Source organism: Staurois parvus, unplaced genomic scaffold (assembly GCF_062004578.1).
Source record: "Staurois parvus isolate SC_StPar_1 unplaced genomic scaffold, SC_StPar_1.0 ptg001760l, whole genome shotgun sequence".
Classification (NCBI taxonomy): domain Eukaryota; kingdom Metazoa; phylum Chordata; class Amphibia; order Anura; family Ranidae; genus Staurois; species Staurois parvus.
This window is the reverse complement of record NW_028319556.1, coordinates 216,759-241,600: the sequence shown is the minus strand read 5'-3', so window position 1 is coordinate 241,600 and position 24,842 is coordinate 216,759. Positions and strand designations below refer to the sequence as shown.

General features: G+C 46.9%; 1 protein-coding gene across 1 annotated transcript in view; it reads right to left on the bottom strand.

Moving 5' to 3' along the window:
• The window catches only part of LOC149434376 (alpha-2-macroglobulin-like protein 1), a 162,980-nt gene that overhangs the window by 35,472 nt on the left and 102,666 nt on the right, over positions 1-24,842 (bottom strand). The window contains exons 20-25 of the mRNA XM_089663749.1: positions 19,909-20,134; positions 14,893-15,019; positions 12,250-12,371; positions 9,514-9,565; positions 6,562-6,651; positions 1,761-1,937 (exon numbers count right to left, since the gene is read on the bottom strand). Of these exons, the coding sequence (XP_089519875.1) occupies positions 1,761-1,937; positions 6,562-6,651; positions 9,514-9,565; positions 12,250-12,371; positions 14,893-15,019; positions 19,909-20,134 (794 nt within the window). The remainder of the gene's footprint in view (positions 1-1,760; positions 1,938-6,561; positions 6,652-9,513; positions 9,566-12,249; positions 12,372-14,892; positions 15,020-19,908; positions 20,135-24,842) is intronic.

Below are 24,842 nucleotides of genomic sequence, written 5' to 3'. Positions count from 1 at the left end.
AAGCTGGGGGTTAATAGGCTCATAACATCACATTTGAAGGAGGGAGTCTGCACCTTAGGTGAGCCCACATCACCTTCAGGGGGCACCACACCAGGACAGGTTCCCTGACACTTAACCTTGTCCTCCTATGATCATACCTTTCATCCCTATCTAGGCCTAGAAAAACAATGGCTCATCTGACTGTGTAGATGATTTTTCCCTCCAGTTTTAAAACCTAATGTGTATATTTAGAGCCTTCTGTTGCAAGCTGGGGGTTAATAGGCTCATAACATTACATTTGAAGGAGGGAGTCGCTGCGGAAAAAGGTGAGGGTTCAAAGATTGACTTGGAAGCAAGACACTATTTGAATATACATAAATGTGATTGGGGAAAGTGTTACAACCTCCCTTGTTGTCAGATAGACCTAAGCATTGATTATATCTAGGACAGGTGAGTACTAGGGGTATGCTTTATAATTCTCAAACACTTTTACTGGTCTGTAATATTCAATTGGTGTCAAGCACAGAGAACATCCATTATGCCCTGCCTTATTAGCACTAGCTATGCAGAAGGCCTTTCAGATGTCTTCTTGATGTCAGGAAAACATAGGACATTCTCTTTCTGACCCCAGTTTCATAGTATGGACTGTGAAAGGGTTCAAAGAATGCCAAAGGCTATCCTTCAGCTTCAGCTAATAACACTATGCAGTGTTTGTGCCTAGGAAAGGCATTGAATGGGGGACCCAAAAATGGTTCTTGCGGTGGAGAACGTTGTACACCTTATGCATTTTTTCCATTGAAAATGTAATTTAGGAAATTCATACAAAGTCCAAGAAAACTGCCATTTTTTTTAGCATTGGCTGTACTGTAGATCAGCAAGATAATACAATACAGTCAATGTGTTTTAGGGCTCAGAAGCCTGGAAAGACTCAAAATGGTAAACTCACCACAATTAATTTCTTTGAAAAAATGAAATAAATTGATAAAATCCCGAGCAGCAGCAAGCATTCTTGTAATATCTGAGCCCTGAAGAAGAGGGATTTTCTGAGCTCCTGAAACATGTAGGCGGTTTTGTATTGTCCTACTGAACAAATGTCTTCCTGAGCGTGCTTTTGAGCAAAATCGTGAATAAGCTGGATACCTCTATGCCCCTGAAGGTGGTTTGGCTGAGTTCTATTGTCCTGCTAAACAAACACCAATACTAAAAGTTTTTGGACTCTCAGGTCATTGGTCTGGAGTGCTCTTTGGACATTGTATGTGTGGTTTCCAAACTCCCAGTCCCCTGTTCAAGGGGATTTTGATGTAAATGGGGATTCTGATTTAAAGGGGCACTCTGATGGTCTGCGAATGTTTGTAAAATATAAAATGTATCCCTCATACTGAAGAATTTGGAGACCCCTGCCACAAGGTAAAACAGATATTCCCTGGATCCCCATTCGGCAGTGTTCTAACTTATAAATAATAACAGCTAATTATATTCTGTTTATCTATAAAGCACTGGCGGACTGACCATTTGGAAACACTGGCACTGCCCGAGGGCCCGGGGTCAGTAGGGGGCCCCATCAGATGCCCCTGGTACCTTTTTCATAGGCTTTTTTGAGTTTGGGCAAGGACACAGGGGCCCCATGATCCCCTATTGCCCAGGGGCCCCATGAGTTGTCAGTCCGCCCCTGCTATAAAGACATTTTTTTTTTAACCAATTGGCACAGTCGGCCTGCACTGCATATGGCGGTTAAACCTGTTTTCCTCCCGGAGCCCTCCCTTGTCATTTTCCTATCTTACCGCTCTGTAGGTAGGTCAGGGCCTTTTCCTTCAGTGAAGAACTCAGCTGCTCTGTGGCTGAAAGATATTCCAGCACATATACGATCGGCGCCATCGTCAGCATGTTCTGCTCTCCACAGCCGTACGGCATTACGATCAGACTATTGAGGTTCTGCAGCGCTGTGCCCAGAATGTCACCTGGGAAAAATGTGCATAATGGACACTTTTATCTTCATTGTTCTTTGGCAGGCATATACAATAAAGTGCTACAAAAGCGTAATAATAATACGTAAAGTTTAGCAACCCAATAGGACCAAATAGAGATGATCTCAACTGATCTGACTTCTGTAAACTGTGACCTGATTGGTCTGCAGAACACTGCATTGTGCACATCAGTATTTCTCTCCATTTAGCTCCATGTAGTTAAAGCGGAGTTCCACCTAAAAAGAAAAAAGTAAAAGTCAGCAGCTACAAAAACTGTAGCTGCTGACTTTTAAAACACAGCCACTTACCTGTCCCTCGGTCCAGAGGTGTCCTCACCATGGCTGGTTTCACCTGCCATCTTCCTTCCCTGACGCCGGCATCTTCAGTGTTGGCACCCGGCTGTGACAGCTTGCGACTTCACAGCCAGTGCCCACTGCGCATGCGCGAGAAACGCTGCACTTTGTGAATGGCCCCGTAGTCTTCTGGGACCTGTCACGTGTCACAGAAGCCTACGGGGAGGGAGAAGGGGGGAGGACAACTTCTGCTTCTGATTGCCTAGGCCAGGGATAGGCAACCTGCGGCTCTCCAGCTGTTGCAGGACTACAAGCTCCATCATACCTCTGCAAGTCATAGCTGTAACTGTCAGTTTTGTAATCTTTGCAATGCCTCATGGGAAATGTAGTTCCACAACAGCTAGAGAGCCGCAGGTTGCCTACCCCTGGCCTAGGCAATCGCAGTGGGAGTGGGTACATGTCAAATTCAGGTACACACTCCCCAAAGGTGCCAATCCTTAATGGGGAGTGGGGGACAAAGGCTTAAAGCAGAACTTCCCCTTTTGGGTGGAGCTCCGCTTTAAGGGGTCTATTAAAAAAAAAAAGTCACAGCATTCACATTGTTATTATTATTATTATTATTATTATTACTACGAGTTTATATAGCGCCAAAGGGTTTGCTCAGCGCTGTACAATAGGGGGGGACAATACATGGCACAGTACAACAAAGACAGACAGCGTACGAGGGGTAAGAGGGCCCTACTCTTACGAGCTTACAATCTAGGAGGGAGGGGGTAAAGGTACAGTAGGAAGTGGCTGGGGGGGATGAAGTGGTAGGAGGAATGAGGGAGGATGGCCGTTATGTGAGGGTGGGGTAGGCTTCCCTGAAGAGATGGGTTTTGAGGGAGCGCCTGAATGTGAATAGAGAAGGCGACAGTCTGATGGATTGGGGCAGTGCGTTCCAGAGGATGGGGGAGGACCTGGAGAAGTCCTGCAGTCGTGCATGGGAGGAGGAGACCAGGGAGCAGGATAGAAGGAGGTCCTGTGAGGAGCGAAGGGTACGGGTAGGGTGGTACCTGGTGATCAGGTTGGTGAGGTAGTCAGGGGCAGTGTTGTGAACGGCTTTGTAGGTCAGGGTAAGGAGTTTAAATTTGATGCGTTGGGCAATCGGGAGCCAGTGGAGGGAGAGGCAGAGGGGGGTGGCAGAGGTGGAGCGGGTGGTAAGGTGGATGAGTCTGGCAGCTGAGTTCAGGATGGTCTGGAGCGGGGAGAGCCTGCACTTGGGTAGGCCAGTGAGGAGGGAGTTGCAGTAGTCAAGGCGTGAGATGATGAGGGAGTGTACTAGAAGTTTGGTGGTGTCTGGGGTGAGGAAGGAGCGGATCTTGGCAATGTTGCGAAGATGGAGCCTGCATGTGTTTGTGAGTGATTTGACATGCGGTTGGAGGGAGAGGTTCGCGTCAAGAATGACGCCAAGGACTTTGGCTTGCGGGGCGGAAGTGATAGTGGAGTTGTTGGTGATGATGGATAGGATGGGGGGGGGGGGTGTGGGCAGGGGGAAAGACGAGAAGCTCGGTTTTGGAGAGGTTAATCTTGAGGAAATGTAGCGACATCCAGTCTGAGATGTCATTTAGGAGGTGAGTGATGCGGGCGGAGATAGTGGGGGTGAGGTGAGGGGTGGAGAGGTAGATTTGGGTGTCGTCAGCATAGAGGTGATAGTTGAAGCCGTGAGATTGTATGAGTTTGCCCAGGGAGGAGGTGTAGATGGAGAAGAGAAGGGGTCCAAGGACAGAGCCTTGGGGGACCCCAACAGAGAGGGGGAGGGAGGGGGAGGTGGCACCATTGTAGGTGACACTGAAGGAGCGTCGGGATAGGTAGGATGAGAACCAAGAGAGAGCAGCATCTCCGATGCCAAGGGAGAGTAGTTTATTAAGAAGGAGGGGGTGGTCAACTGTGTCGAAGGCCGCAGAGAGGTCCAGGAGAAGGAGGACAGAGTAGTCGCCCTTGGCTTTGGCGTTGAGTAGGTCGTTAGTGATTTTGAGGAGGGCGGTTTCAGTGGAGTGTAGGGGACGGAAGCCGGACTGTAGAGGGTCAAGGAGGTTATTGTCAGTAAGGTGGGAGCTTAGGCGATCGTAGACTAAGCGTTCAAGGAGCTTGGAGGTGAGTGGCAGCAGGGAGATGGGTCTGAGGTTGTTGGGGTCCGCGGGATCCAGGGAGGGCTTTTTGAGGATGGGGGTGATATGCGCGTGCTTTAGGGGGGAGGGGAATACGCCAGTAGAGAGGGAGAGATTGAAGATGTGGGTGAGGGAGCGGATGAGGGAAGAGGGGGGTGACCGGAGGAGTTGAGAGGGGATAGGGTCCAGGGGGCAGGTAGTGAGGCGGGCTTTTGAGAGGACTTTGGCGACTTCCTCAGTAGTGACAGGGCTGAGGGAGTGCAGTGCGGGGGGGGTTATGGTGGGCGGGGCATTGGGAGAGGAGGGGGGCAGTGCGGTTGTGAGGGCAGAGGAGGGGGGAGATGAAGGGGTGACGGGGGCGAGGAGGCTAGGTGGGGAGGTAGATTGCAAGTTGACGATGTCCTTACGGATAGCGTCAATCTTGTTGTGGAAATGGGTGGCAATTTCGTGGGCGGTGAGAGAGGTACTGAGTGGAGGAGGGGGGGGGGGAGAGCAGGGAGTTGAAGGTGGAGAAGAGTCGGCGGGGGCAGGAGGAGAGGGTGTTTATTAGGTTAACAAAGTAGGCCTGCTTGGCGGCGTGGAGGGAGGAGGTGTAGATAAGAAATGCAGATTTGTAGAGGGAGAAAGTATGAGGGGACCTGGTTTTGCGCCACAGTCTCTCCAGTGCGCGACTGCGACGTTTGAGGCGTTTAGTGCTGTCGGTCTGCCAGGGTTGAAGCGGTCTGGGTTTGATGATGCGTGTGGTAAGGGGTGCCAGAGAGTCTAGGGCAGCTGACAGTGAGTCATTGTACAAGGTGGTGGCTATGTCAGGACATGACAGTGAGAGGATGCTGTCGTGTAGGCAGTCGGCGGCAGAGTGGAGGGGGGCCGGGTTCAGGTTGCGGAGGTTGCGGCTGGTGATGGTTTGGCGTTTTTGAGGGGGGGAGTTGGGGGAAGGGGAGATGGAGAAGGTGATGAGGTGGTGGTCGGAGAGAGGGAAGGGGGTGTTCGCGAACTGGTTGAGGGTACAGAGGTGGGAAAAGACGAGGTCCAGGGTGTTCCCTCCGAGGTGGGTGGAGGATTGAGTGTGCTGTGTGAGCGCGAAAGAGGAGGTTAGGTGGAGGAATTGGGAAGTAGCCGGGTTGTTGTCGTTGATGGGGATATTGAAGTCCCCGAGGATGATGGTGGGGAGCTCAGAGGAGAGGAAGAAGGGAAGCCAGGCGGCGAAGTCATCCAGGAAGCGGGCTATGGGTCCGGGAGGCCTGTAGATCACTGCAATCCTTAGGGGGGTGGGTGAGAAGAGTCGGATGCAGTGCGCCTCAAAGGAGGGGAAGGAAAGAGAGGGTGGGTTAGGGAGGACCTGGAAGGTGCTAAGCGGTGACAGGAGCAAGCCGACACCACCACCTCTGCGATCGCTCAGTCTTGGTGAATGGGTCCAGATGAGACCTCCATGAGTGAGTGCCGCAGGGGAGGTGGAGTCGGTGGCCTGTACCCAAGTTTCGGTGATTGCTAGGAGGTTGAGGGAGCGAGAGATGAAGAGGTCATGGATGGCGGTAAGCTTATTGCAAACCGAACGAGCATTCAGGAGTGCAACCGAGAGAGGGGGGATAGATATGGGGAGGAGGGGTACATGTATGAGGTTGAGGGGGTCGCGTCGGCTGGCGTGAGCAGGGGGGGCTCTAGGGGGGGTGTGAGGTGGTGAGGGGCCAGGGTTTGGGGAGATGTCCCCAGCTGATATGAGAAGGAGGAGGGTGAGGAAGGTGGCGTGGGAACAGGAGGTGTAGGAGCGCTTGGGTCTGAAAGTGGTGGCAAGTGGGTCAGCGGGGAAGTGGAGTAGCAGGAGGAGGTGGTGGGTGCCGTAGTGGGGAGAGGGGAGAAGTGAGGGGGCGATATAGAGCTGCTTAGCGGGGGTGGGTGTTCTTCATGAATATTCCCCGTAATGTTTCCGTTCCCCATAATGTGTCCAACATGTTTATTTCCTCATCATCAGCATCTAGTGGCCATAATACAGTATCTGAACTTCTTTGAAGGTCACCTAACCCCGCTTGAACCAAACCCAGGTCAGTTCAGCTCATCCCAACTCTTGATTGACGTCACCGGGTCTGTGGTTCTAGAGGTATTGAAGCCCAAAGGTAGCCTGGCACCCAGCATTTTCAGAAGGAGGTCAGGAATGACAGTTTTCTTTGATAGACCCACCAATGACGGAAATGTATGCGCTCTCAGAACCCTTCACAAAGTTTCTTGGCAGCTCCAGCGAGAAATTTCTCTCTATAATTTTATTGGAATCTAGAAATAAAGAAACAAATAATTATATATATATATATATATTGGATGTCAGTCGTGCTGAAGTCAGTTCTGTGCTCACAAATGATATAAGTGGCGTTGTTTTGGTGGCTCAAACGTCTGGCGTCCCTTCACAATACAATAATAATCGATCTTACTTAAAAATAGATATGAAAGCGTTCATCAAAATCTCATCGAAGCTTTAAGCTGCTAATGTAATGACAAAAGTTACTTTCAAAGCGCTTAAATCTGCAGCCGGCTTGCCCTCCAGAGGATTTACCACCCTTTCCTGACCAGGCCATTTTTTGCGATACGGCGCTGCATTACTTTAACTGACAAGTGCACGGTCATGCGACGCTGAACCCAAATGAAATTTATGTTCTCTTTTTAGAGCTTTTTTTCGGTGGTTTTTGATTGCCTCTGCGGTTTTTATTTTTAGCTATAGACCTGACAGTTTAAAAAAGGAACAAAACAATATTTTTTACTTTTTGCTATAAAACATATCTAGTAAAAACATTTAAATAATCAAATTTCGTCATAAATTTAGGCCAAAATGTATTCTGCTCCATGTCTTTGCTAAAAAAAAATCCCAATACGTGTAAATTAATTGGTGTACATGAAAGTTACATACTGTAGTTACATAGTTAGTTTGGCTGAAAAAAGACAAAAGTCCATCCTGTTCAACCATAAAAAAAAAAAAAAGTTATAATCCTACACCCACAGTTGATCCAGAGGAAGGCAAAAAAACCAGCAAAGCACGATCCAATTTGCTCCTGCAGGGGAACAAAATTCCTTCCTGATCCCCCGAGAGGCAATCGGATATTCCCTGGATCAACTTTACCTATACATGTTATATCCAGTTATATTCTGTGTATCCAAGAAAGAATCCAGGACTTTCCTACAGCAATCCACTGAGCTGGCCAGAACCAACTCTTGAGGGAGTCTATTCCACATTTTCACAGCTCTTACTGTGAAGAAACCTTTCCGTGTTTGGAGATTAAATATCTTTTCCTCCAGATGTAAAGAGTGCCCCCTTGTCCTCTGTGATGACCTCAGGGGTAATAACTCCACACCGAGTTCACTATATGAACCACTGATATATTTATACATGGAGATCATATCCCCCCTTATGTATTATATATGGAGATCATATCCCCCTTATGTATTATACATGGAGATCATATCCCCCCTTATGTATTATACATGGTGATCATATCCCCCTTATGTATTATACATGATGATCATATCCCCCCTTATGTATTATACATGGAGATCATATCCCCCCTTATGTATTATACATGGAGATCATATCCCCCCTTATGTATTATACATGATGATCATATCCCCCCTTATGTATTATACATGGAGATCATATCCCCCCCTTATGTATTATACATGGAGATCATATCCCCCCTTATGTATTATACATGGTGATCATATCCCCCCTTATGTATTATACATGGTGATCATATCCCCCCCTTATGTATTATACATGGAGATCATATCCCCCCTTATGTATTATAAATGGAGATCATATCCCCCCTTATGTATTATACATGGAGATCATATCCCCCCTTATGTATTATACATGGAGATCATATCCCCCTTATGTATTATACATGGAGATCATATCCCCCTTATGTATTATACATGGAGATCATATCCCCCCTTATGTATTATACATGGAGATCATATCCCCCCTTATGTATTATACATGGAGATCATATCCCCCCCTTATGTATTATACATGGAGATCATATCCCCCCCTTATGTATTATACATGGAGATCATATCCCCCCTTATGTATTATACATGGTGATCATATCCCCCCTTATGTATTATACATGGAGATCATATCCCCCCTTCATCTCCTCTTCTCAAGAGAGAATAAATTCAGTTCCTCTAATCTCTCCTCATAGCTGAGCTCCTCCATGCATCTTATCAGTTTGGTTGCCCTTCTCTGTACTTTCTCCAGTTCCCCAATGTTCTTTTTGTGAATTGGAGCCCAAAACTGAACTGCATATTCCAGATGAGGTCTTACTAATGATTTGTACCGGGGAAATTATATCTCCCTCTCTGGAGTCTATACCTCTCCTAATACAAGAGAGGATTTTGCTCGCTTTCAAAGCCGCATGTCATTATTAAGCTTGTGATCTACCAGAACCCCCAGATCCTTCACCATTGATTCCCCCAGTTGTACCCCCCCTAGTATGTATGATGCATGCATATTCTTAGCCCCCAAGTGCAGAACCTTACATTTATCAACGTTAAACCTCATTTGCCACATAGTTGCCCAATTACAGTCAATTAAGTTGGAGACATCCTGTAAGGACGTTATTCCCCGGCACAGCTTGGTGTCATCTGCAAAGACTGAAATGGGATTTATAATCTCTGATCCTATATTGTTTATAAATATATCATATAAGGATGAGGCTGTCATCTGTGAACCCAAGAGATGCAGGAACTTCTTACATGATGTCAGACTCCAGGGGTTTGTAGGGGTCGTGGGAGGGGTATAGGAAAATTGAGAGATCATTTCTTCTATATGCAGCAGCCCCCGCCACTCCTCCTATTCAGGTGTACAGTGGGGGCCGCACGGGCCCCCTGCTGCATGGGGCCAGGTTGCAGTTGCAACCCCTGTAGGTACGCCCCTGGTTGCAGAGGTACATGAAGTTCAGATTATACACTCAGCTGTACAAGTCAGAAGAGTGCCTCCTCTCCCTCCTGCCTCCTCTCGTCCTGCCTCCTCTCGTCCTGCCTCCTCTCGTCCTGCTCTTTACAGCTCTGACGATTCTACTGATATACTTTTTCCATGAAACTGCTAATTTGACCGATACCCATAACCTTGTTTTTAGTTTTTTTTACCTTTCAAACAGAGGAACATGTTCTGGGGAATTTCCTTTGTGATGCCTTCAGCCTGCAAAGAAATTTGTAGAAGATGGGTGTAAGAGAGATGCAAGATTAAGGTACACAGGCGGGGTGATCGCAGTTTCCATACAGTTTTATGGGCACATAATATGGGGTCACCTCAGAAAGTCTTGCTAAAAACACTGGTGCCCCGAAGTCCCACATCAAGGATTGCCAAGGAAGAGGACAACAAAACAACTACAACCCAGATGTTCTGAGCCTGTATACATGACTGTAGTGAACAGTGCTGGTAAACGTACATGATACATGGGGTCTGTGCATCCCTCACACAACCAAAGTGCCACAAAAGGGTTGCATCCACAGAAAAATGCTGGTGTGAATGGAGCAGAATCGAACATTCTCCTGCTATTTCCTCTACAGATCGAATGTTATCTATCGTGGTTCAGAAAAATAACCACTAGATGGAACTGAGGATGACAGTTATTTCCTATGATGCTCAGCCCCATCTAATGGCCATAAATCAGTATTTTCCCAAACCAACCTCATTTTTATGAATAAATAACATTTGACCTGTAGAGGAAATAGAAGGAGAACATATGATTTTCCTCTACTTGCACCAACAGTTTTGCTGGACGAATAGCTCTGCAAACATTTTACTACATACATCCCTTAGGGCTCCTTCACAAGGCCGGCTATCTGCGTTCTGTGGATTCCAGTGGCGGATTTTTTCATGCGGTCATGTGATTCTATAGGCCGAATGGCAGCTGCTAAACTAATGACAAGCTGACCGCCGCTGACGCTATGCGCATGTGACAACACAGCGCACGTTTACCTGCTGTGTCTGAGTCTGGATGTAGCTACGTTTCATTTGAAATATATGTTTTAGTCCTCATGCACACGGGACGGGACACTGGCAGCGTTAGCTGTGTAAAGTCATGTAAAAAACGTGAGTTTTTCAGCTTTTGTTGCGTTTTTACATAGCGTTTTATTGTGTTTTTAGCAAAACACTATTCCTCCCACTGACACCAATGATGGGGCACTATTCCTCCCACTGACACCAATGATGGGGCACTATTCCTCCCACTGATACCAATGATGGGGCACTATTCCTTCCACTGATACCAATGATGGGGCACTATTCCTCCCACTAATACCAATGATGGGGCACTATTCCTCCCACTGACACCAATGATGGGGCACTATTCCTCCCACTAATACCAATGATGGGGCACTATTCCTCCCACTAATACCAATGATGGGGCACTATTCCTCCCACTGATACCAATGATGGGGCACTATTCCTCCCACTGACACAAATGGTGGGGCACTATTCCTCCCACTGACACCAATGATGGGGCACTATTCTTCCCACTGATACCAATGATGGGGCGCTATTACTCCCACTGACACCAATGATGGGGCACTATTCCTCCCACTGATACCAATGATGGGGCACTATTACTCCCACTGACACCAATGATGGGACACTATTCCTCCCACTAATACCAATGATGGGGCACTATTCCTCCCACTGATACCAATGATGAGGCACTATTCCTCCCACTGATACCAATGATGGGGCATTATTCCTCCCACTGATACCAATGATGGGGCACTATTCCTCCCACTGACACCAATGATGGGGCACTATTCCTCCCACTGACACCAATGATGGGGCACTATTCCTCCCACTGATACCAATGATGGGGCACTATTCCTCCCACTGATACCAATGATGGGGCACTATTCCTCCCACTGACACCAATGATGGGGCACTATTCCTCCCACTGATAACAATGATGGGGCACTATTCCTCCCACTGACACCAATGATGGGGCACTATTCCTCCCACTGACACCAATGATGGGGCACTATTCCTCCCACTGATACCAATGATGGGGCACTATTCCTCCCACTGACACCAATGATGGGGCACTATTCCTCCCACTGATACCAATGATGGGGCACTATTCCCCCCACTGATACCAATGATGGGGCACTATTCCTCCCACTGATACCAATGATGGGGCACTATTCCTCCCACTGACACCAATGATGGAGCACTATTCCTCCCACTGATACCAATGACGGGGCACTATTCCCCCCACTAATACCAATGATGGGGCACTATTCCTCCCACTGACACCAATGACGGGGCACTATTCCTCCCACTGATACCAATGATGGGGCACTATTCCTCCCACTGACACCAATGATGGGGCACTATTCCTCCCACTGATACCAATGATGGGGCACTATTCCTCCCACTGATACCAATGATGGGGCACTATTCCTCCCACTGATACCAATGATGGGGCACTATTCCTCCCACTAATACCAATGATGGGGCACTATTCCTCCCACTAATACCAATGATGGGGCACTATTCCTCCCACTGACACCAATGATGGGGCACTATTCCTCCCACTAATACCAATGATGGGGCACTATTCCTCCTTCTACTGATTAGGGAAAATATGTCATTTTTTTATTCTCACTGATGCTGGGGCATTTTCTATTCCTACCAGCCACTCCGCCACCCCCCCCCCCTCCTATTTTTGGAAGGACAGTCAACTGGTCCTTTGCCATAAATGAGGGCCTCCAAACTTTATAAACAAAGAATGTATATTGGAAAAGGTCAAATAGGTTAAAAAAAAAATGTCAACGAAATCTGAAAAGAGGGAGAATCGTATGTGAAAGGGTCCTCAACATACACACAAAGTAGAGACTTGCCTTGACAAGCAGTTGTTTCTGCACTGTGTCCACATTTCCATTAGGGGGCACATATACTGGATGGCCCCTGCAGGGTTCAGGGCTTCTGATGGCTTCAGCTTTCACGGTGATCGGCAAAAAACCTGGACAAACAGACAACACACAGGCCAAGCAGTTTATAAGTTTGTAGTTTACAATGTATAATAGAAGTTTCCTTAAAATGTTTGATTTTCTGTTTTAACCTGCATGTATAACTATTAACTATATTTTTTTTAACTGTCAAGTTTCTTTGCTGTAGGGTTCTTTGCTGTAAGAGCTGTAAAAATGTGTCGGGTTCCCACAGTGCTAGCAGGTGGCCTGGAAAAAAAGGGTTTGTTATATTTTAAATATCTTCAAAAATACATGTCAGAAAAAGTGTTGCTGTGTCCTGTGACTTGCCAGGTGTCCGCTGAATTAAGCATTCTCTACCAATTTTGATCTTCATCTACATCAGGTGTTACTATGGAACAGAGCACCATCATCGTTTGGTAATTTCTGCCTTTACTGTACATTTTCATTGAGTTTATTATTATTTTTCATCTGTATTTTCATTGTTAACCACATGCCGCCCATCACTGTAGAAATACAGCGGCAGGGCGGCACGGCTAAGCAAAAGCACGTTTTAAAACATATGTTTTGTAAACAGGTAGGGGGCGCGCGTGAGGCGCGCCGCCTCCCTACCTGTCCCGCCGATCACAGCCGCGGATGTCAGTCGCCGGGTCACTGCTGGTCGTTACCCACTATGTCCCGGCGATCAGCAGCAATCGCTGACAGAGAGCGCAGCTGCAGTAGCTGTGCTTTCTGTCAGTTCCCTGACAGCTCCAGGACAAGCTGATCGGGACAGAAGAGTTTCTCTCTCCCGATCGGTGTTCCCTGCAGTACACCCCCCCGCCCCCTAGTAAAACACTCCCCTCACACAGTTAGCCCTTTCCCTGAATAATAAACTTAACCCCTTCCTCCCCAGTGCCATTAGTACAGTGTCAGTGTTTTTTTTTTTTTTGCACTGATCACTGTATTGGTGTCACTGGGGATGTCAGTGACCCCAAGTCAGTTCCCCCCCAGTGTCAGAATGCCCGCCGCAGTCCTGCCATAAGTCCCTGATCGCTGCCATTATTAGTATAAAAAAACCCTAAAAATCCCAGTATCTTTCCCACCATTTGTAAACGCTATAACTTTCACGTAAACCAATTAATTTACACGTATTGGGTTTTTTGTAGCAAACACATGTCACAGAATGCATTTTGGCAGAAATTTATGACTAAATTAGATTTTAAATTTTTTTTTTTACTGGACATGTTTTATAGCAAAAAGTCCAAAATATTGTTTTTTTTCCTCAAAATTGTCAGCCTCTATTTTTAAAGCGCAAAAAATAAAAACCGCACAGGCGATCAAATACCACCGAAAGAAAGCTCAATTTGTGGGGGAAAAAATGATGTAAATTTCACTTATGTACCGTATTGCATGACCGCGCAATTGTCCGTTAAACTAGCGCAGCGCTGTATAGCAGAAAAATGGCGTAAATTGCAGTATCTATATCATAGTTTGTAGACGCTATAACTTCCACACAAAGCAATCAATATACACTTATTGGGATTTTTTTTACCAAAAACATGGAGCAGAATACATTTTGGCCTAAATTTATAACCAACTTTGAGTTTACTATATATTTTTTTATAGCTGAAAGTAAAAAATATTGTTTTTCTTCAAAAGTTTTGGCCTTTTTTTGTTTATAGCGTGAAAAATAAAAAGCGCACAGGTGATCAAATACCACCGAAAGAAAGCTCTGTTTGTGTGAAAAAAAGGACGTAAATTTCGTTTGGGTGCAGCATTGCATGACTGCGCAATTATCAGTTGAATTACTGCAGCGCTGAGTAGCAAAAAGAGGCGTGGTCATTAAGGGGGGTAAATCCTCAGGAGCTCAAGTGGTTAATTGGTTTTGTAATTTTTGATTCCATTGTAGGCACAGTTTTGTTTTTCCTAAATTCCCCGAAGAAGTGGGTCCTATCCCACGAAACATGTCGGATCTCTTGAGTATTTATCCAGTTTTCTAATTCAATCCTATGGAAAAACATTTTGGTATTTCACCTGTTGAATGACGATCAGTCTCCCTAGTGGTATCGGTGAGGCTCCAGGACTCATGCCCGTGACGCTCTTGCATCCCAGGCCGGAGTCTTTTGCCCGCTGTTGCCATTGGATTTCTCGATTGATTCTTTACAGTTCCGTATTCAATCTTATGGAAAAACATTTTTGTATTTTACTTGTTCAATGACAATCTGTTTCTCTAGTGTTATTGGTGAGGTTTCTGGACTCTTGCCTGTGATGTTTTTGCAACCCAGGCCAGAGCCTTTCCCCGCTGTTGCCATTTATAGATATATATTTTGTTTTTGTTGATTTATTATGTATGCGCCTATTTTGGATGTTGTCTTTCTTAGCACTTGTGTGGTTTTTGTAGAACAATATAATAAAACATGTTCCATTTTATCTAGTGTTCCATGTTGTGCATTTCTATACTTTTATATGGTATGGTGCCTTGAAAAGCCCTATTAGTTTTTCCTCTGTTGGGGTCTTTGCTTTTGTCAGGAATGTATACCTTCAGGCTGATTAGTCCGGCTTATTGATCATTACCTATTACTTGAGCAGTGATATTCCAGTGGAAGGTGTTGGATTCATCCGCGCACATGCATTTGGTATACACACAGCCTGTGCAGGCTTGGATGGTGAAATTCGAATAAGTGACCAGCGTTACCTTGACCTGGGAGACAAAATCAGAATTAGACCGTTAAAACCCAAATCTTGACTCCATGTTGTCCTTTCCAAAGCCCCCCCCCCCCCCGCCAACACTGAGGTCCCTCCCAATGGTCTATGCATTTTTTTTTAAATTTACCTTCTTTTAAAGTCTACTGACCGGCCATGTGATGATCTGGGTCCTTTTCGGTCTTCCCGCAGTCGCCCAACACTCACAGTATTTCCTGAGTCCTCCAGGCTGAGTGTCATTCAACCTAGGACGCTGAGGACATCTACTGGCCAAAAAGAAGTACTGTAGGGGAGAGCTTGGAAATTAAAGTGGAGTTCCACTGAAAAGCTCCGCTTATTTGCCTCCTCCCCCCTCCACTGCCATATTTGGTGCCTTTTGAGGGGGAGGGGGGGGGGTACCTGGTTTTGACAGGTACCCACTCCCACTTCCAGCTCAGTTCGCCGCGGCAAAGTGAGCTGGAAGTTCGGCTCCCTCCCGCAGTCTCCTGGGAACTTTCACTTTTCACCAATTAGGAAGTGCAGCGTGACTCGCGCAAGCTATCACAGCCTGGTGCCCACAGTAGAGATGCCGGTGCCGTGGAGGAAAGAAGAGGAGAAGAGACGGTGCAGGTGAGCACATCGCTGGACCCCAGGACAGGTAAGTGTGTGTTTATTAAAAGTCAGCAGATACAGTGTTTGGAGCTGCTGACATTTAATAAACACTAAAATGGCTGGAACTCCACTTGAAAGTGTTACTAAACCCAGGCCCCTGCCACTATATCCGCTCTCCCCGGACCCTGCATTCACTATATCCGCTCTCCCCGGACCCTGCATTCCCTATATCCAGTCTCCCCGGACCCCGCATTCACTATATCCGCTCTCCCCGGACCCTGCATTCCCTATATCCAGTCTCCCCGGACCCTGCATTCACTATATCCAGTCTCCCTGGACCCTGCATTCTCTATATCCGGTCTCCCCCGACCCTGCATTCTCTATATCCGGTTTCCCCGGACCCTGCATTCACTATATCCAGTCTCCCCGGACCCTGCATTCATTATATCCGGTTTCCCCAGACCCTGCATTCCCTATATCCGGTCTCCCCGGACCCTGCATTCACTATATCCAGTCTTCCCGGACCCTGCATTCACTATATCCGGTCTCCCTGGACCCGGCATTCACTATATCTGCTCAACCCGGCATTCACTATATCTGGTCTCCCCGGACCCTGCATTCACTATATCTGGTCTCCCCGGACCCGGCATTCACTATATCTGGTCTCCCCGGACCCAACATTCACTAAGTCTGATCTCCCTGGACCCTGCATTCACTATATATGTTCTCCCCGGACCCTGTATTCACTATATCTAGTCTCCCCAGGCCCTGCATTCACCATATCCGCTCTCCCCGGACCCTGCATTCACTATATCTGGTCTCCCCAGACCCTGCATTCACTATATCTGCTCTCCCCAGACCCTGCATTCACTATATCCGCGCTCCCCGGACCCCGCATTCACTATATCCGCTCTCCCCGGACCCTGCATTCACTATATCCGCTCTTCCCGGACCCCGCATTCACTATATCCGGTCTTCCCGGACTCTGCATTCACTATATCTGCTCGACCCGACATTCACTATATCTGCTCGACCCGGCATTCACTATATCTGGTCTCCCTGGACCCGGCATTCACTATATCTGGTCTCCCTGGACCCGGCATTCACTATGGCTGGTCTCCCTGGACCCTGCATTCACTATGGCTGATCTCCCTGGACCCTGCATTCACTATATATGTTCTCCTCGGACCCTGCATTCACTATATCCGCTCTCCCCAGACCCTGCATTCACTATATCTGGTCTCCCCGGACCCTGCATTCACTATATCTGGTCTCCCAGGACCCTGCATTCACTATATCTGGTCTCCCAGGACCCTGCATTCACTATATCTGGTCTCCCAGGACCCTGCATTCACTATATCCGGTCTCCCACAATACACACAACATACTAATGCAATTATTTTAGTAAATATAAACTGCTAAAAACCTTTTCCCATCAGCAGTATATAGCAGTCTTGGGACTTCTATCAGTGTCCAGCAAAGCACATTTAAGTTAAAGCTAATAGGAGTTTTCATTCAGCTCTAGGAGGATGCAGAACCCCTGACCTCTGAGTATAACAAGAATGCTTTATTTCATATACAGACTGATTGTACTGCTGGGGGTTTAGTAACACTTTAAAGCGAACCTTCACCCTTCAGATCATTTTAGGTAGATTTTCACCCTCCCACCATATTTAAAAAAAAACAAAAACGCTGCTTAGTGGTGAATGAAGCATATTTCAGATACTCACCCTCTCAGCAGATCCTGCATTGGCCAGTTGAGATCTTCTTCCCTTCTGGCAGCGCTCGGTCCCACGTCAACATGTTTTTCTGTGATGTCATCAATAGGCTGTCAGCTGCACCAGGTTCACCGGGGACCTCTTCCTTTCCTCAATCACAAGCTATGTCTTCTGGGATATGTGACATGCATATCCCAGAAGGCAAAGGGAGGACAGCACACATCATTCACCTAGGCCAAGGGGTAGGCAACCTGAGAGCCGCAGGTCAGTTTTGTAATCTTTGCAATGCCTCATGGGAAATGTAGTTCCACAACAGCTAGAGAGCCGCAGGTTGCCTACCCCTGACCTAGGCGAATGATGTGCAAAGAGGGGCAGGGCCAGAGATTTTCTTAAAAGTAAATAATGGAATAAAAAAAGCCCATTAATCCTGTAGAGGACTGAAGGAGGTGTGCAGTGGACGGATGTTTTGGAGGCCAAAGATCCACTTAAAAAAAAAAGAAAAAAAAAGGCAAATAAGCAGAATTTTAATGCCGAAGAGAAATACTGGGAGAGATTTACTAAAACCGGTGCACTCAGAATCTGGTGCAGCTGTACAAGGCTGCTGTTAGAAACCACGGGGCCCCATACAGCCAACCTGACAGGCCCCCCCAATAAAACACAGTTTACTATGCTTCAGTTATGAATGAACACAGCGAGTGATCAGGAGAGGAAGGGGCTGGTAAATGTGACTTCCTCCCATTCTCCATCTGGAAGAATACCATTGTGTTCTAGCAGCTGCCAGTGGAAAGGAGAGGAGGGAAGCCGGCAGCACTGTGGGGGTGGGGGCATGGGATGTAGGGATTGGTTCCAGTAACTTCCCTCCCCACCTGCCATGCCAATCACCCTCCCTGCTCACATCCAATTTACCCAGCTGCCTGGGCCCCCTTTCTGGCCTGGGTCCCGTACAGGACTGGTGGTACCCCTTTATCCACAGCTCTGTAGCTGTACATGGTAGCTAATCGGTTTTTACTTTCAGCTTGTTCACTTTAGCTTTGGAAATAAAACCTGGAAGCTGATTGGCTTCTATGCTGGGGCGGACTGACCATTTGGAAACTCGGGCACTGTCCGAGGGCCCGGGGTCAGTAGGGGGCCCCATGAGATGCCCCTGGTACCTTTTTCATAGGCTTTTTTTGAGTTTGGGCAAGGACACAGGGGCCCCATGATCCCCTATTGCCCGGGGGCCCCATGAGTTGTCAGTCCGCCCCTGCTTCTATGTACAGCTGCACCAGATTTTTCACTCTCCACTTTTAGTAAATAACCCCCACTCTGTCTCTCCTGCATTACAATTCCATTACTTATTGTATGCCCTGTACACTGAGCTGCGCCAGGCCAAAATGTATGAACTTCCATGCAAGTGTGGGAGTGATGTCATCTTAGTTGGTACAATCGAAAAGGACGAAGATCGGTACCAGGAAGCCGATCCAGGCAAAAATTACAGCTGCGGGCAGGGAGCTCTTGGAAACTGCACCGCTGGACTGAAGATTAGTAAAGTTCTGCTTTAAGGCTCTTTACGTGGCTTCTACCCTTCCCAGTATGAATTGCCACTTTTCTCTTGGCTCTTTATTTATTTAATTTAGGCCTCACCCTGCCTACTCACAGCTATTCCCGCCCTTGCTGCCTCAGCCTCCTGGGAATCCTCATCACATATCCCAGGAGGCTGCATGAGATGGGAATAACAGAAGTTGATGGTCTAACTAGTGGTCCTCGGAGGCTGGCTGCCCAAATCCGGATAAGGCAGCCAGCATCCAATGATTGGGGAGGACTAAGATGGTGGCAAGAGACCCAAGGTGCTGCACCTGAGAAGTGGTTTGCAGCAGGACAACACTGGTTTCACTGGGTAGGGAATTATCTGAATGCAGGACAATGCTGGATCCGCTGGGCAGAGGAGTATCTGAATCCAGGATTACGCTGGATCTACTGGGCAGAGGAGTATCTGAATCCAGGACAAGGCTGGATCCACTGGGTAAGGAAGTATCTGAATCCAGGACAACGCTGGATCCACTGAACATGGGAGTATCTGAATCCAGGGCAATGCTGGATCTGCTGAACAGGGGAGTATCTGAATCCAGGACAACACTGGATCTGCTGGGCAGGGCAGTATCTGAATCATTGACAAGGCTGGATCTGCTGGGCAGGGAGGCACCTTAATCCAGGACAAGGCTGGATCTGCTGGGCAGGGGCATATCTGAATCCAGGACAAGGCTGGATCCACTGGGCAGGGGAGTATCTGAATCCAGGACAAGGCTGGATCCGATGGGCAGGGGAGTATCTGAATCCAGGACAAGGCTGGATCCGATGGGCAGGGGAGTATCTGAATCCAGGACAGGGCTGGATCCGCTGGGCAAGGGAGTACCTGAATCCAGGACAAGGCTGGATCCGCTGGGCAAGGGAGTACCTGAATCCAGGACAACATCCAGCCAAGAAATAAAACAGGCTGTGTTTTCTAATATACATTGTGAGAAGCTCCTAGTGTTCTCTGGAATCGGAATAAGCAAGACTGAAGAAGGTTGAAGCTCAGCTTTAATTTTCGTATCATTACCTTTAAACACTGTTTAACATAATTGAAGACCAAGGCTTTCAGTGTGACCATCTCCCCCCGGATGATGGAATAGGGTAAGGTGAGGTCCACGAAGAACGGCTTGAAGACGGTCAGGGATACTTGTGGTGAGAGGCCAAAACCGCTGTTCCCCATGCAGAAGGTCTTGGCGTTAAATGTGGTGATGGTGTCGGGAACAACCACCCAGATGCTTGCGTAGCCAACTTGACTATGAAAGACAAAAAGAATAACACGGGATGAGTGTGGATGAGGTGAAAATATTGAGTCCGCCACATATGGTGAGAATGCCCCAAAATCAGACAATTTTGCAATAAAGTGCTGAATCTTATTTTTAAGGTTACTGGTATTTGGGTTCCCAAACTCCCCCACTTCATCCTATTTAAAGCGGTATTAAACCCAAAAGCCATAGCAAACATTGCAGCTTACCAATTCATAGATGTAGTGGCTGCATTAGTTTTCTTTTTTAGGCTTTCTTTCTTCTATTTTGACCTGGTGATCCAGCCAGTTATTTTATTCATCAGACAAGCTCTCCTGCAAATGTATTGCTTTACAGGGATAAGACAAACTATTTACCACTGACGGGTGCTTACAATGAGCAGCTTTTATTTATGTATGTGGAACCTTTATTATTACAGGTACTTACAGTTAGGTCCATGTATATTTAGACACAGGCACAATTATCATACTTTTGGCTCTGTATGTCACCAGAATAAATTAAAATGAAACAATCCAAATGAATTTGAAGTGCAGACTTTCAGCTTTAATTCAAGGGGTTGAACATAAATACTAAGTACAAATTTTAGGAACTGCAACCATTTTTATACACAGTCCCTCCATCTTCAGGGGCTCAAATGTAATTGGACAAATGAATATAATCATAAATAAAATGTTCATTTGTAATATTTTGTGGAGAATCCTTTACTGGCAATGACTGCCTGAAGTCTGGAACCCATGGACATGACCAAAGACTGGGTCTCCTCCTTCCTGATGCTTTGCCTGAAGTCTGAAACCCATGGACATGACCAAAGACTGGGTTTCCTCCTTTCTGATGCTTTGCCTGAAGTCTGGAACCCATGGACATGACCAAAGACTGGGTTTCCTCCTTTCTGATGCTTTGCCTGAAGTCTGGAACCCATGGACATGACCAAAGACTGGGTTTCCTCCTTTCTGATGCTTTGCCTGAAGTCTGGAACCCATGGACATGACCAAAGACTGGGTTTCCTCCTTTCTGCTGCTTTGCCAGGCTCTAACTGCAGCTGTCTTCAGTTGTTCTTTGTTTGTGGATCTTTCTGCCTTTAGTTTTGCCTTCAGCAAGTGAAATGCTCAATTGGGTTGAGATCAGGTGATTGACTCGGCCATTGCAGAATATTCCACTTCTTTTCCTTCAAAAGCTCCTGGGTTGCTTTTGCGATGTGTTTTGGATCATTGTCTATCTGATCATTGTCCAATCAACTTTGCTGCATTTGGCTGAATCTGGGCTGACAGTATATCTGTAAACACTGCAGAATTCATCCGGCTGCTTCTGTCTTCTGTGACATCATCAATAAACACCAATGACCCAGTGCCACTGGAAGCCATGCATGCCCATGCCATCACACTGCCTCCACCATGTTTTACAGATGACGTTGTGTGCTTTGGATCATGAGCTGTTCCAAGCCTTCTCCACACTTTTTTCTTCCCATCATTCTGGCACAGGTTAATCTTAGTTTCATCCGTCCAAAGAATGCTTTTCCAGAACTGGTCTGGCTTTTTTAGATGTTTTTTGGCAAAGTCTAATCTGGATTTTCTATTCTTCAGGCTTATGAATGGTTTGCACCCTGTGGTGAACCCTCTGTATTTGCTCCCGTGAAGTCTTCTCTTGATTGTAGACTTTGACAATGATACGCCCACCTCCTGGAGAGTGTCCTTCACTTGTCTGGATGTTGTGAATGGGTTTGTTTTTACCATAGAGAGGACCCTGTGATCATCCACCACTAGGCCCAGACTAGGACAAAAAATAGGCCTGGGCATTTTAGACTGAACAGGGAGGGTGCAAGGGCATTTGCAGAGCAGTTGGTGACGCAATATTTACAGAGTCGATCCTACGCACTCTAATATAAAGGGGACTGCACTGTAAAGGGGCACTGTATTGATTACAGTGCCACTTTACAGCGCAGTCCCATTTATATGATAGTGCCCCTAGAAATCTAATCACAGTGCTCCCTATATATTCAAAGAGATGGCCCAATCCAGCAAAGAGACATCCCCATCCAGCAAAGAGACATCCCCATCCAGCAAAGAGACATCCCAATCTACAAAGAGATGGGATGTCTCTTTGCTGGACAGGAATGTCTCTTTGCTGGATGGGGATGTCCCTTCTTGGACTGTGATGTGTTTGCTGGATTGGGATGTCTCTTTGCTGGACCCAACTGAGCAAAGAGACAGCCCAGTCCAGCAAAGAGACATCCCCATCCAGCAAAGAGACAGCCCCATACAGCAAAGAGACAGCCCCATCCAACACAGAGACAGCCTGTCCAGCACAGAGACAGCCCATCCAGCAAAGAAACAGCTCAACAGCAAAGAAACAGCTCAGCAGCAAAGAAACAGCTCAACAGCAAAGAGACAGCCCATCCAGCAAAGAGGCAGCCCGTCCAGCAAAGAGACAGCCCATCCAGCAAAGAGACAGCCCGTCCAGCAAAGAGACAGCTCAACCAGCAAAGAGACAGTTCAACCAGCAAAGAGACAGTTCAACCAGCAGAGACAGCTCGTCCAGCAAAGAGACAGCCCATCCAGCGCCACTACAGACCTGTCACAGTGTGCCAGTCAGTGAAGGAGAGGCCACCGTTGTCCCTTCAGTGCGGCTGTGTACAGCGGCCAACCGAGGAGGTGTCAGCATGTTGGCGGGACTTCTTGCTCTTCAGCTGATGCTCCTCCTGTCAGCCCTGCTTTGGGCATAGTCACACAGCGGAAGGTGAGCAGCAGCCGAGGTCTGTGTTAGCTTTGCCCAGGCCGCGTTCACCGCTTACCTCCTGCTGTGTGGCCGGTCATCAACAGGCCGCTCTTCTAATGCCCGGTGTGTCCTATGGTCAGTCCGGGTCTGTCCACCACTGTTGTCTTCCATGGACGTCCATGCCTTTTTATGTTGCTGAGCTCACCAGTGCGTTTTTCTTTCCTCAGAATGTACCAAACTGTTGATTTGGTCACTCCTAATGTTGCTGCTATTTCTCTGATGAATTTGTTTAGTTTTTGAAGCCTTACAATGGCCTGTTTCACTTGCATGGACCGCTCCTTTGAACGCATGATGTAGGTTCACAGCAATAGATTCCAAATGCAAATACCACACTTAGGCTGGCCAGACATTGTACAATTTTCTGTTCAATTTCCTTTAGATTTATCTTCTTAGCGCAAGGGCCCCACCTAACTGGATACAACTGAAAGTGTTGTTTAGGTTTGACCTCATATTATATGGTTTTTGGTAAATCTAAAGCAAAATTCTCAAGAAAATTGTATAATGTATGGCCAGCCTTAGAATCAACTCCAGACATTTTACCTGCTTAATTGATGAAGAAATAACGAAGGAGTAGCCCACACCCGGCCACAGCTTTTGACTCAATTGTCCAATTACTTTTGGTCCCTTGAAAAAGGGGGGATGGCTACTCTTAAGAGCTGTAATTCCTAAACCCTTCCTCCAATTTGGATGTACATACCCTCAAATTACACCTGAGAGTGTGCACTTTCAGCCCATATCCATTATAGAACTATAGCTTGAATATGTTTTGGTCAGTGCCTGTGTCCAAATATATATAGACTTAACTGTATGTAGCGCTGTCAATGTACGCAGCACTTTACATATATATTGTACATTCACATCAGTCCCTAACCCTCAAGGGGTGTACAATCTAAGGTCCCTAACCCTCAAGGGGTGTACAATCTAAGGTCCCTAACCCTCAAGGGGTGTACAATCTAAGGTCCCTAACTTTTATCCCAAAAGGAAACAAAAACTGTTTGCTGTAACTGCTTATAAAGTATTAGCTGCAGGTTGGCTTCCATTTGTTAGTGTATCTAAATCTGCTAATAAAGCTAACACTCCTCTCCCCCCAGACTGGTAATGCTGCTGTGCCCCCTGTGCGCCTCCATCCAAAGTGGGGGTGCTCTAATAGCGGAGGTGTGTTACTGGCCAGATCACCAGGTGAAAATAGAGGGGGGAACATTAAAAAAAGAACACTGATGCAGCCAGCACAATAAATTACATTTTTGATTTTGGGTTTAATACTGCTTTAGTCCTGGTTCACAATGATGTGATGCAGGAAATGCAGCAATTCCTGTGCATTTTCCCGCAACGCATAGCAAACGATCTACTGCGGGTGTCATTTAAAAGTCAACAACACCCCAAAAGCAGGTTTGCCTGAACCAGATTGCATGGGTAAGGTAAAGAAAATCTGGAATTACCTTGCAGTTTCACAGACGAGCTGTGCATGCACCTTCACTCTTAGCCCTCATGCACGCTTTGCAGTTTTACAGCGGCTGTTTTTGGCTTTTGACATTTTTGTTTACAGCTCGTAAACCCCCCACCATGTTATCCTATGTGTCCATACACACAGACTGTAATCAATGTTTTTTGGCTGGAAAAAAACCCCAAAACTAGTGGGTTTCTAGATGTTTGTGACGGAAGTGACTTTGGGTGGAACCCAGCTCACTTTGGAGGGGTGGGGAGACCCCTGTCTCAGCTCCCCATATCCCTCTTATGTGTAAGTCACCCTGTGCCTGTTAGGGGTGCAGGGTGAAATGTCCTGATATTGTGTAGACATGTACAGGTGGGGTGGGGGTTGTTCATTGGTTAATACCATGTAGTTGTATCCCATTGTTCTTGTGTGTCTTGCTTGGGAGCAAACTATTATGGGATGTATGTGTTTGTGTATTGGCTTAGTGGGGTGTCT